This window comes from Sceloporus occidentalis, unplaced genomic scaffold (assembly GCF_023333645.1).
Source record: "Sceloporus occidentalis isolate IW3139 unplaced genomic scaffold, rSceOcc1.0.p SCAF_61, whole genome shotgun sequence".
Taxonomy (NCBI): Eukaryota; Metazoa; Chordata; class Lepidosauria; order Squamata; family Phrynosomatidae; genus Sceloporus; species Sceloporus occidentalis.
The window spans coordinates 454,263-467,215 of NW_028317041.1; the positions used below are offsets into that span (position 1 = coordinate 454,263).

The window sequence follows — 12,953 nt, forward strand, 5'->3', positions numbered from 1 at the left end:
CTGGAGAAACTTTCATTAATTATATGTAACTCTCATTTAGTGATATCTGGGGACTCCTAAAGAAAACAGTTCTAAAAAGATGATGCTTTTATTACTCCATTAGATCTTTATCCAAAACACAGCCAAAAGCACAACAGATGTGTACTACCAGGTGGTATTGTTCGGGGAAAATAATACTCTTGTTTTATTATTAAAGAAAATGTTGATGTCTAAAGTCAATGAAACAGAACTACTGAAAGGAAACTGTCCAGATTCAAAAACACAACTCACGATTATTAATTTAATCAATATAGTCAAAATCTTCAGGTATTCCAAATGTTTTGTCAATTTTACTGTCTTCAAAGCCAAATTTCTTTTTTGCCCAAGACTTAACTGAAAAAATATTATCTGCGAATAAAAGGAAAAATAATAAATTAAGCATTAAGCTGTCATAATCAAAATCTTTAGAAACGTTTAATTCCACCAGTTGCCATGGTAGTAAGCCTATTTTAAAGCTACACATATATCATTGTTTACAGATAACCTACATGTATCAAAATTGCTGAGCCGCCAACAGGCATTTCCAAAAAAAAAAACATTCTGTAAATATTCAAAATATATGTAACCCTACATAAATACTACTTGATGTAAGCAGCGTGGGAAGCTTTATGGATGCTAACGGATACTGCCCTTTCAGTGGTTGTTCTTTTTGTGATTGGCTCCAAAACAACACAGCCCTCTCCATGGTGCTGACAGGGAAAGTAAGGCTAACATCAATCCAATGCAAAAGCAACCATTTACCTCATTGCTTTCAAAAAAACATAGCGATGCAGCTGATATAAAATAAATAAGAGGTCTGGTGGCTGTAGACACAGCAAATAACATTTTGCTGAAGATGCTGGGGTGTAAGCAAACTCATTAACACAGGAGCAGTGTATGGTGGTAAAGACGACAGGATGGAAGTAGTTTCTAGAATACACCGCTAGGATCGCTGAAAAAACTAGTAGGCTTCGCAATAAATAAGCTGTATTTATTTAGAAGACCCTATGGGGTAAACCTATATATGATATTATAATAACATTAAAATTATTAATATACAAAATAAAGGATAATATGAATACGAACAGGACATATTAGTACAGGCGTAAAAGAGGGTCCTGTAAGTTTACAATCTATTAGAAAGCTTTAGGTGAATGTGACAGAAGACGAGGGACTCTGTGAGATGATGGTTTCATTGGTTTAATGCGTCTCATAATAGGTCGGTTTTTAGAGTGTTTAAAGCTACAAGTGAAATCCTGAGGATAAGAGCTGGAGATGGTGATGACCGGCAAGGAGAGAGGAAAGTTGTGGACAGGGCGAAGGGCAGTTAGGAGAGCGTATGAAAATAAGAGCAGGGTACGGGGAGCCAGCTGGGGAGACTGGAACAACAGATGTAGAGTGATGGGATAAGATAAGACTAGTCTGGCAGCGGTATTCAGTATGGACTGGAGCGGGGAAAGGTACAATGTAAGCTCACAAAATTATTATTCACCAGAAACATAACATTTTTACTCACCTGTCCAACGATTAACTGCTTCTTTGGCAACCTTATTTGCTTGGCCTAAAAGTCAATTAATTAGACAAGTGAGCTTTTTACCTTTTTTTTTTTTTTTTTTTTTTTAAAGCTAACCAAGACCCAGAAAGCGGTGTTATAATATACAATAAGCTCCAGAGATGATGCAATATAAAACAAATTACTGAAATGACTTAAATAAAACATTGTTAATAACTGTATTATTTCATGCAGAAATTGAATTGTAGGCCACAAGCTTCCAATTCTGAGAATGATCACAGATAAAAAGCAAGGAGTTGAGAGTTAACCTTAAATGTATGTGGTTTCAAGGACAGTTACTCAGTAATTAATTGAGCGTCTATGCTTGCATGCCATAAATCATTTTAGATGAGGTATGACAGCTGGCCTTTGAGTGGATGCTTACTGACTTGATACCATGCCAGAAATTAAAGCCAGTCCTACACTTTCCCCCATTATGAGATAATAGCAAGATCACACGATTAGCTTAGCTTGTGCATTTCCCACCTAAGATGTTTCGGCGTATGCCGTTACTATTTTCCTCCTTTTCTCCCTATAAATATGTCACAGATGGGAAGCTGTTGAGCTTTCCAGTGCCACTTACTGTTGAATCACTAACATGAACTGCTGAGCCGAAACACTTTCATATTTTCAAGTATCATCAAGGGTGATAAGAAGCTAGGTACCATAAAATGCATAAAGGCAAAACACTAATGGGGCGCCATCAGACTTTATAAACACTTCTGCTTTCTATAGTCTCTATGTTAAGACATAGCTACAGCATATTTCACTTGTGAACTTACAATGAGCGTAGTTGTTTTGGAGATATTTCAATGAAAAAGGAACTAATTTTATAAAGATCTGTATAAAAAAATGGAAAAAAACACTTGTCATTGTAGGTTCGTGTGCGGAGGGTTGACAAGTGGATAAGATAAAAAAAATTAAAGCAGGCTGTGGTAAACAAGCACAACAAAATATCAACTATATTTCTTTAAGCCCTTATGCCACAATGCAATCGGTTTAATTATTAATTACTGAGTTACATAGCACCACAACATTCTGCAGCTATGTACAATAGACAACTGAAAAAAGTAGTGCTTTAAATAATTTGGACTTACTGAAACAAAAGGTGAAAAGGTTTCTGCTCAACAAGTTTACAACCTAGAAATGTGCTGCTGATATTGTCATTCAATACACTGTCCACTCTAGGACGTTTAAGAGTTAATCGCTTAAGGAATGGGCTGTTTTTTTCTTTTTGTACCCTACGTGGCCGAGGCTGTTTTAACATTTCTGCGGTGCTCGTGTTTAGCTGTCATTTTCTTCTCTTTCATTTAGTGTACCCATACAAGTTATATATTGTTGTTTTTTCCAGGACAATTTCATTTACTAAAAAAATTAAAATATGGTGAAAAAAACAATTTAAATAAAAATATATATATTTTACTCATCTTCAAAATTTAATGGAAATACCTGCTAAACAGATGCTAATATTTTCCAGATTTTAGAAATACCCAAATTCTTTTAAGGGGTTTTTTTGGACATGTTGAAGGGCAATAAGAAGAATTCTCCCTACTGAAAACCATTTTTTTTCAAATCTGGTCATTCTGCCCCAATATGTATTGTAAGAAGTGCTGCTTAAACTTTTGGTGCTATATGAATAAAAAGATAATAAGGTGATGGTGGGGGCTCTGGCTAACCAAAGAATGTGGACTTTTACTTTGTCAAAAAATCATATTAATACAAATTGCTCATTCATGTAAGTGGTCAGCCAGGTATATCATACAAACTTCGTCATTTTGGCATCTCTTGAAGGCTAGGATGCCCCTCATATACTTCCAAGGGTAACCTGATGCTTTAAATATTTTTCTGAAATATCATACAGCATTATGTGCATATTAATAAATGCTAATAATCCATTGTCCTTTTGGCATGTAACTGATATCTAACATTTGGATGTTGCAATAAGTAGAATTCTCCCTACTGAAAACCATTTTTTTCAAATCTGGTCATTCTGCCCCATGTGTTATTTGGGATATCTTTAAAGCTGACCAATTCAATTTACCCCTTTAATGCATATCTTTATGAAAACTACACACCCTATGGTATTTCAAACGTTAGTATGTGTTTGTGGTAGTAATTTGTTGTGTTTTTTATTCACGCAAATTGTACTTCAGGTATGAGTTCATAGCTCATCGGATATGTTAATTTAAAACAACATCCCAATATGTGTTCAGAAATATCGTCTGAGTACAGTGATACCACCTATGCATAGGTTTGTTGGGTTGTTTGGGGGCTAAAAGGCCACATTTGGGACATGCGCAATTCAGTTTTTCAACTTGGAATTTCGACATCTGATCATTCTGCACCTCCCCTGTGTTATTTGGGACATCTTTAGCTGATGAATTTACCCCATCAAAACTAGGTACTTTTAAAAACTAGACACAGTCGGGTATTTTAAATACTGGTATTTTGCATGCATTTTTTTTTCACACAAATTGTACTTGAGCTATGGATTTACAGCTCTTGGAATATGCTATTGCCAAAAAACAATATATGTTCAGCAACATCTTCTGAGTATACTGATACCACTCATTTGTAGGTTTGTTGGGAGGTAAGAGGCCACATTTGGGAGGTTTGCGCATTTTTCAACATGGAATTTAGATATCTGGTCACCATGCACTCGTGTCCTTCATCCTTGAAGCTGGTCAATTCAATTTACCTTATCAAATCATATATTTTTGAAAAGTAGAAACTCCAGGTTATTTTAAAATGCTTGTATTTCAACCTTTCCATGCACTAATTCTAACACCAGCCTTTGTCAAAGTTTGTGACAGTAATTTATGTGTGTTTTTTCCCATACACATTTTATTTCAGATATGAATTTATAACTCCTGGTATATGTCAGTTCAAAACACCACCCTAATATGTGTTGAACAACATATCCCAAGTACATTGATACCAGCCATGCATAGGTTTATAACTCTATAGAGGACTCTATAGACCCGACAGTCCCTGCTGCACCATGGGGAGTCCCTGCCGCACCATGGGGAGTCCCTGCCGACGTAAGTGATGAAGTTGCCAGAAGGAAATGCCTGAAAGGAAGTTCTGACATTTAAAACCCTATTGAATGCAACCGTGCTCTATCCATCACTGCTTCCAAAACTGCTATCCTTGGACATTACACAAAGGGAGATAATATTTCACTTCATACACTTCAAGTTGGCAAAATGTTTGTCACAGTTTTATACAAAAAGCAATTCAAGATCCTAATAGCTATAACTTACGGATTTCTTCTACGACCTCCGGATCACACTCTTTGTATTTATCCAACTGCACCCGGAGTTGTTCTCTCTGCTGTCTCAGAGATGCCAGCTCCTTTGCCAATTTGGATCGCTCTTCCTGGAAAACAATGAAAACGCAAAGAAGCAAATGGATGGATCTCACCGCATTTAGTGCTATGAAGGCAGCTTTAAGTGCAAAATAACCTCCTCTTAAGACTCTCCCCTCATAATACAGTTAATACCAGAGATATGATATGATTCATGTAAGCAAAAATACACTATTATGTGAAAAATGTCTTGTGGATTTCCTTTACACAAGTCATATCAAAACCATAATTCCCATGTTTCCACTGTACACAAATTCCACCAAAAAGTTAATATTTGTTCCAACGGATCAATATATTAGCCTTTTAATACAGGCGGCATGAAATGAAAGCCGTGTCTAATAGGTAGAAAATTGACTCAAATTCTGGTTATGTTTGCTTTATTATGAAGATGAAATTTCTTGCCATAGAAGTGTTTTTCTAATTGTGTAACAATTACCTTGCAGTTGTTTGAATACTATATGGAATACTACAGTACTGCCTTTAACACAACTTGAGCACTGCTTAGAAAACTAGCATGCAACGAGCTGATATTTATGTGTTGGATTGAATATATGTTTGGATCTGGACCTATTAAAAAGGAGTGGAAAACTTGGTATCGTATACATGCATTACCTAAAGAGAAATCAGTTATTCAAACAGAGACAGTTTTTTTTTTAAATAACAAAAAGTATGTCATATTCAAGCAAATATAATAATTTGGAAATATGTGAACTATATTGTAACTCGGAAAAGTGTAAGCTTGTGAGCCTGACCCTGTTTACCTAATGTATCAGTTAATCCTAGTTGTCGATTCTAGTTTTGTCATCCTCCTTGAGAATATGTATTGTAAGAAGTGCTGCTTAAGCTTTTGGTGCTATATGAATAAAAAGATAATAAGGTGATGGTGGGGGCTCTGGCTAACCAAAGAATGTGGACTTTTACTTTGTCAAAAAATCATATTAATACAAATTGTTCATTCATGTAAGTGGTCAGCCAGGTATATCATACAAACTTCGTCATTTTGGCATCTCTTGAAGGCAGGGGCGTAACTAGACGCCTCAGGGCCCGGGTGCGAGAATCTGTTAAGGGCCCCCCCACCCCCTCCCAAAAAATCCATGATTTTTACCCAACAATTTTTTTTCAACAAATTCAATTTACATATTGAATCATATCTGTAAAAAAAATCAAAGAAAAAGGGGCGCATGTACAAAGGGCATAATCCAGGGGTGTCCAAGTTTTTTCTGCAGTGGGCCACTTCATCAGAATTGTATACGTGCGCGGGCCGCACTCATTTTTCACTGTGACAAAAAATATGGCCTTAATAAAATATACAGATTAAAATAAAGTAAAATGACACAAAACCTTTACTCTTCCTCTCACTGATTTCTGGGCCTTGAAAGTTTTGCGACTACAAATTCAGGATTCCCTAGATTTATTCTAGGGATGAACTAAAATGAAAATTCTGGACCAAAACATTCAGGGTTCACTTAGCCAAAACCGAAAATGACCCCCACCTTTAAAAATAATAATAAAAACTCACATGTTTAATAAAAGTAGGTAACACACAATTGGACAAAATTAGCAATATGACTTGGCATGATAGGAGTGTGATTGCTAACAGCAATCACACTCCTATCATACCCAGGCAACCAGTAAATGCTGGTACCTAGGCATGATGGGACTGTGCTCGCTGTTAGCAATCACACTCCTATCATGCCAAGTCAGCCAGTACATGCTGGTACAGGGTGGCTGTAAGTGATGTGCAGACCCCATACTGCTGGCAGCATCACTACACAAGGGGGGCAGCTAGCTAGGTTTCAGCATGTACTGGCTGACTTGGCATGATAGGAGTGTGATTGCTAACAGTAGTCACAGTCCCATCATGCCTAGGTTCCAGCACTTACACATCCATCCAGTAAATGCTGGAACCTAGGCATGATGGGACTGTAATTGCTGTTAGCAATCACACTCCTATCATGCCAAGTCAGCCAGTACATGCTGGTACAGGGTGGCTGTAAGTGATGTGCAGACCCCATACTGCTGGCAGCATCACTACACAAGGGGGGCAGCTGGCCAGGTTTCAGCATGTACTGTCTGACTTGGCATGATAGGAGTGTGATTGATAACAGCAATCACAGTCCCATCATGCCTAGGTTCCAGCACTTACACATCCATGCTAACACACACACACACACACTTATTCATATAATCATTCATTCACAGATTCATTCCCTCAATCACACACACTCATTCAAACACCCTCCCCACCCCTTACCTGCACTGCAGCTCCTCGATGCCGCTCACAGACTTCAGCAGGGGGCACGGCCTCCCTCTGCCTTCTCTGCTAAAGCACAGAGGAAGTAGGATGTCACGTGAACTCCGCTTCCTCTGTGCAGTCCAGAAGACCCTCCCACAAGTAAGTAGCAGGGCCGCACCTCGAGGTCTCGCGGGCCGCATGTTGGACGCCCCTGCCTTATTTAAAAAAAAAAACGGAAAAAAGATTTCGGGCGGCCCCTTAGCTTGGGCCCCTGCGACCCCGGTAGTTCCGCCACTGCTTGAAGGCTAGGATGCCCCTCCTATACTTCCAAGGGTAACCTGATGCTTTAAATATTTTTCTGAAATATCATACAGCATTATGTGCATATTAATAAATGCTAATAATCCATTGTCCTTTTGGCATGTAACTGATATCTAACATTTGGATTGGAGAAGGTCTCAGTGACTGGCAGCTGAACATGGACATCAATGCTTGCTGGCTTTATAGCAACAGATTGCATTATAACGGATTACCATAAAATCTTGAGCGTAACTTACATTTATCCAAAACATTAGGAATATTTATGTCGATTGCTTAGTAAGTTATTCTCGGCACCCCAAAAAAAAATAAACCAATTCTGTCCTGTAACAATGAAACTGAATTTTCACAATATATATGCATAACTGATAGCCTCTGCAGGTTTTGGAAGTAGGTTAGTGAGGTATGACCATGATATAGATATGAACAACAATGTTAAAATGTTTTAATGTTAGAAAATGTTTTAATGCAGCACACAAAAAGGAAAATTACCGTATCTTGCCGCCCAACTTTGGCTTTTTCAACACTTTGCTCTAAATGTTTCTTCTTCTGGTTAGCTTCCTCCAACTGAAAGAAGCAAGACAGAATGTGAAGGCACTCCAATGGTGTTTTAAAAACAATGACAATTATCAGTGGCACAGGGCATCAGTATCATGGAGTCTATATGTGTACCAGTTGGGCGAGTATAGAGACTATACAGAATAATTTGCAACTGTCCTATTATAACCTCTGAGCAGTTATTAGAGTTACTATTGCTTATTATATACTATCCTTTATTGCTATAGTGCCACAGCTCTGCATCATGTTACTCAACTAACAGAGGTGGGCTAGGCAGGAGATGGCATTTCACAGGCTAAGCCAGAGTACAACCTGAACATAAAACAGTCTACCCTAGCCATACAAAAAACAAACTGTCACTGCTCACTCTGAACATAACGAAAATACTCACAAGCATCCATACAGATGTGTGAGGACCAACATTCTGAGCATGAGAGGATGTTAGAGCTAGCTTAGGTATGGCTTGCATTCCCCTCTCTTGTCTAGTCTCCTCTTATGAACCATCCATTACTATTTTCTGTATCAAATGTGTATTTTTTTTTTTTTGCTTGTGTGTGATGTTTTAACATTATGTTTGACACATAACATCCCCAAGAGCTAGATTTACATTAAGCAATGCCCTGATGATCTGTTCTTGATTGCAAAATATGACAACATATCAACATATCAAGGAATGACAGAAAGTCCTCCCATTCATAAAGTTAAGAATGAATATGGCTTAATATTACTTTAATAACTATAATTATACTTAAAGAGAAACTATCACAAAAAACAAGATGTTATATATTGTAGACGACCTTAAGATGTATGTATTAATTTGATGAATTATATCAAAGTGGTCTTGAGAAACCAAGAAAATGAATGACGTTTAAGGACAAGTGTTAGTGACAGTGGAATCTTGTTTTGCCGGCCAGTGCTTTAAGTCTCTAATCCCCTTTATATCGCATTGTGTGCATCTGCCATATTTCTGTGTTTCTGTATCTGACGCTCTTCTTCTGTGTCATGACACACTCAAGATTAAGAAATCCACTCCCTGGCCTCGCACTTTGGTTTTCTTCTCATAGGTGTTTCCAGTCAGTTTGCAACAGTATAAACATTACAATATGTTACTGTCCTTGGCTCTCTCATAAAAGTAGACTGCATATTAAAGTGATCTGGAAACAACTAATAAGTGGCAGCGGTCTCACTGAAATCAATGGAAGTGCCTTCTGCACATGCACATGAGGATGTTCGCTGAGACATTGCTGGAACTATATACTGTATATACAGTATCTGACAAAAGTGAATACAGCCCTCAGATTTTTATAAATATTTTATTATATCTTTTCATGTGACAACACTGAAGAAATGACACTTTGCTACAATGTAAAGTAGTGAATGTACAGCCTGTATAATAGTGTAAATTTGCTGTCCCCTCAAATATAACACACAGCCATTAATGTCTAAACCTTTGCTACAAAAGTGAGTACACCCCCTAAGTGGAAATGTTTAAATTGGGCCCAATTAGCTATTTTCCCTCCCCGGTGTCATGTGACTCATTAGAGTTAAAGGTCTCAGTTGTGAATGGGGAGCAGGTGTGTTAAATTTGCTGTTATCGCTCTCACACTCTCTCATACTGGTAACTGGAAGTTCAACATGGCACCTCATGGCAAATAACTCTGAGGATCCGAAAAAAAGAATTGTTGCTCTACATAAAGATGTCCTAGGCTAAAAGAAGATTGCCAAGACCCTGAAACTGAGCTGCAACACGGTGGGCAAGAACAGACAGCGGTTTCACAGGACAGGTGCCACTCAGAACAGGAAGTTGAGTGCACATGCTCAGTGTCATATCCACAGGTTGTCTTTGGGAAATAGACGTATGAGTGCTGCCAGTACTGCTGCAGAGGTTGAAGGGGTGGGGGGTCAGCCTGTCAGTGCTCAGACCATATGCCGCATGTCGTCCCAGAAGGAAGCCTCTTCTAAAGATGATGCACAAGAAAGCCAGCAAACAGTTTGCTGAAGACAAGCAGACTAATGGAATGGATTACTGGAACCATGTCCTGTGGTCCGATGAGACCAAGATAAACTTAATTGGTTCAGATGGTGTCAAGCTTGTGTGGTGTACAAAGACAAGTGTGTCTTGCCTACAGTCAATCATGGTGCTGGAAGCGTCATGGTCTGGGCCTGCATGAGTGCTGCTGGCACTGGGGAGCTACAGTTCATTGAGGGAACCGTGAATGCCAACATGTACTGTGACATACTGAAGCAGAGCATGACCCCCTCCCTTCAGAGACTGGCTCGCAGGGCAGTATTCCAACATGATAACGACCCCAAACACACCTCCAAGACGAACACTGCTTTGCTAAAGAAGCTGAGGGTAAAGGTGATGGACCGGCCAAGCATGTCTCCAGACCTAAACCCTATTGAGCATCCTCAAATGGAAGGTGGGGGAGTGCAAGGTCTCTAACATCCACCAGCTCCGTGATGTTGTCATAGAGCAGTGGAAGAGGACTTCAGTGGCAACCTGTGAAGCTCTGGTGAACTCCAAGGCAGTGCTGGAAAATAATGGTGGCCACACAAAATAGACACTTTGGGCCCAATTTGCACATTCCCACTTAGGGGTGTACTCACTTTTGTTAACATGGTTTAGACATTAATGGCTGTGTGTTGCGTTATTTGGAAGGGACAGCAAATTTACACTGTAATACAGGCTGTACACTCACTACTTTACATTGTAGCCCAGTGTCATTTCTTCAGTGTTGTCACTTGAAAAGACATAATAAAATATGTACAAAAATGTGAGAGGTGTACTCACTTTTGTGAGATTCTGTATATATAAATTTTTAAGTGTTCTGACTCCAGAGACATAAATGCTGCTTATAGAATATATTATCCCCTAGATGGTAATAAAGCCAAGTAAAAGCAGCCACGTGTGAAAACACGCATAAGAATTTGGTTTCCTATGAAATGTAGGTCATGCAGTTTTACTAACACAGGAAAATATATCCCCGCTACAAAGACCACTAGCAACATCCTCTGAACTTTAGGCGGTCGTCCTGGTCTAAGTAAATAGAGAAATATTTGATCAAATGACTATTACCCGGGTTCCTTCCTGTAGCTATCTGTGGGAAGAATGCAAGAAAGCAATTCAGACGCTGTGCAGCATCACTGGGGAGCTTCCTGACACAGCCATAAAAATCTCTCCGACATCACATAAACAGCAGGAGGACAGTATATTTAGGCGTTATCCAGAGGTGTTGGACAAGTGCACATATAGCATTAACCATTCAGGTATCACAAGGAAAAACATAAATAAATAACTTTTCAATATATCTGCCACTTCATAGTGGGGACCGAGGAACAGTACAGAAACAAATAAAGTACTATTTAGATATCATTATCACTAATGTGCGGAATTTATATATTCCTCTTCACACGGACAACATATTTCACATAAACCACCTGCCGAATAAGTGAGTAACATTTTGATTTTCACATGATGCACACCTGCATTGAGTTGGAATAAAACCCTTCTTGCCTATGCTAACATGAATTTAAGTCTGTGTATGGTGATTGAGAAAGCATCGCTTTCTTTCTAGCATAAGACTGATAAGGAATTCCAGATTTTTAACCATCTGCTACGACCTCAGAGCAAATCACTAGCGGTCTGTAAATACCGTATTGGCTCGGATATAGGCCGCCCCCTAAAAGTTTGGTGCTTAAAAAAAGCACCAAAAAAACATGCTGCCACTCTGCCTCCCCCCCCCGAGATATGCTGCCACTGTCCCCCCCCCGAGATATGCTGCCACTTTCCCCCCTAGATATGCTGCCACTGTCCCCCCCCGAGATATGCTGCCACTGTCCGTCTCCCCCCCGAGATATGCTGCCACTGTCCTCCTCCTCCCCCCCCGAGATATGCTGCCACTGTCCTCTCCCCCCCGAGATATGCTGCCACTGTCCTCCCCCCCCCCGAGATATGCTGCCACTGTCCTCCTCCTCCCCCCCGAGATATGCTGCCACTGTCCTCCCCCCCCCCCGAGATATGCTGCCACTCTGCCCCCCACCCGACTTACCAGAGCAGACTCCCGGTTGTCTTGCGTGGCCGGCGGGGGACATCTACGCAATACGCATATACAACTTCCGGTCCCGGCACTCAGCGGATGTGCCGGCACCAGAAGTTGTATACACGTATTGCTGGTAAGTCTTGGGGGCAGAGGTAAACCGCATCGTGCGGACGGTCACCGGCTGCGGCGATGCGGGTAAACAACCTCCGCAGCCGGTGACCGTCCGCACGATGCGCTTAGACAACCTCCCGTGCCGGCACCCCCCCCCGTGGGAAGTGCTGGCAGGGGAGGCTGTCTGAGCGTATCAGAGAGTAGGATACGGGTCCCCTGCACCGCTGCGGGGGATCTGTATCCTAACCCTGCTGCCTGCCCGGCGCTAGAGCCCGAATATAGGCCGCACCCCCACTTTAAAGACTTAAAGTGGGGGGAAAAAGTGCGGCCTATATTCGAGCCAATACGGTTACTTGGATAAATTTTTTTAAAACATGTTAGCTATATTCAATGACGTTGGGCATTGACAACTATAAGTAGGCTTTACGTTTGAGATGATGTAGCTTTAAAAGCAATAATATCAAGTACTTATTGTAAACTTAGGGTCAATTCTCCAACAACTGTTTTTCCTAAGAAATATGTAAAAATTTGTGACATTTTCTATCATGCAGTTTTTTTGTTTTTTAATCATAACACGACAAACTATACTCTGAGAGCTGTAATCTTAAGAGCTGATGTAAATACAATAATGGAAAATACACCACGACATTAATGTGACATCATCAACCAGGAAGCCAGATTTGCATGGACAGCTGAAACAACAGGCTGAACAGTGTTCCTTCAGGACGGCTCACTATATTTCTGTTCTGT

General features: G+C 39.9%; 1 protein-coding gene across 1 annotated transcript in view; it reads right to left on the bottom strand.

The window, feature by feature from the left end:
• Window positions 1-280: 280 nt before the first annotated feature.
• The window catches only part of LOC149287383 (meiotic nuclear division protein 1 homolog), a 28,718-nt gene continuing 16,045 nt past the window's right edge, over window positions 281-12,953 (bottom strand). The window contains exons 5-8 of the mRNA XM_089492893.1: window positions 7,984-8,058; window positions 4,834-4,948; window positions 1,535-1,579; window positions 281-387 (exon numbers count right to left, since the gene is read on the bottom strand). Coding sequence (XP_089349019.1) covers window positions 281-387; window positions 1,535-1,579; window positions 4,834-4,948; window positions 7,984-8,058 — 342 coding nt within the window. The remainder of the gene's footprint in view (window positions 388-1,534; window positions 1,580-4,833; window positions 4,949-7,983; window positions 8,059-12,953) is intronic.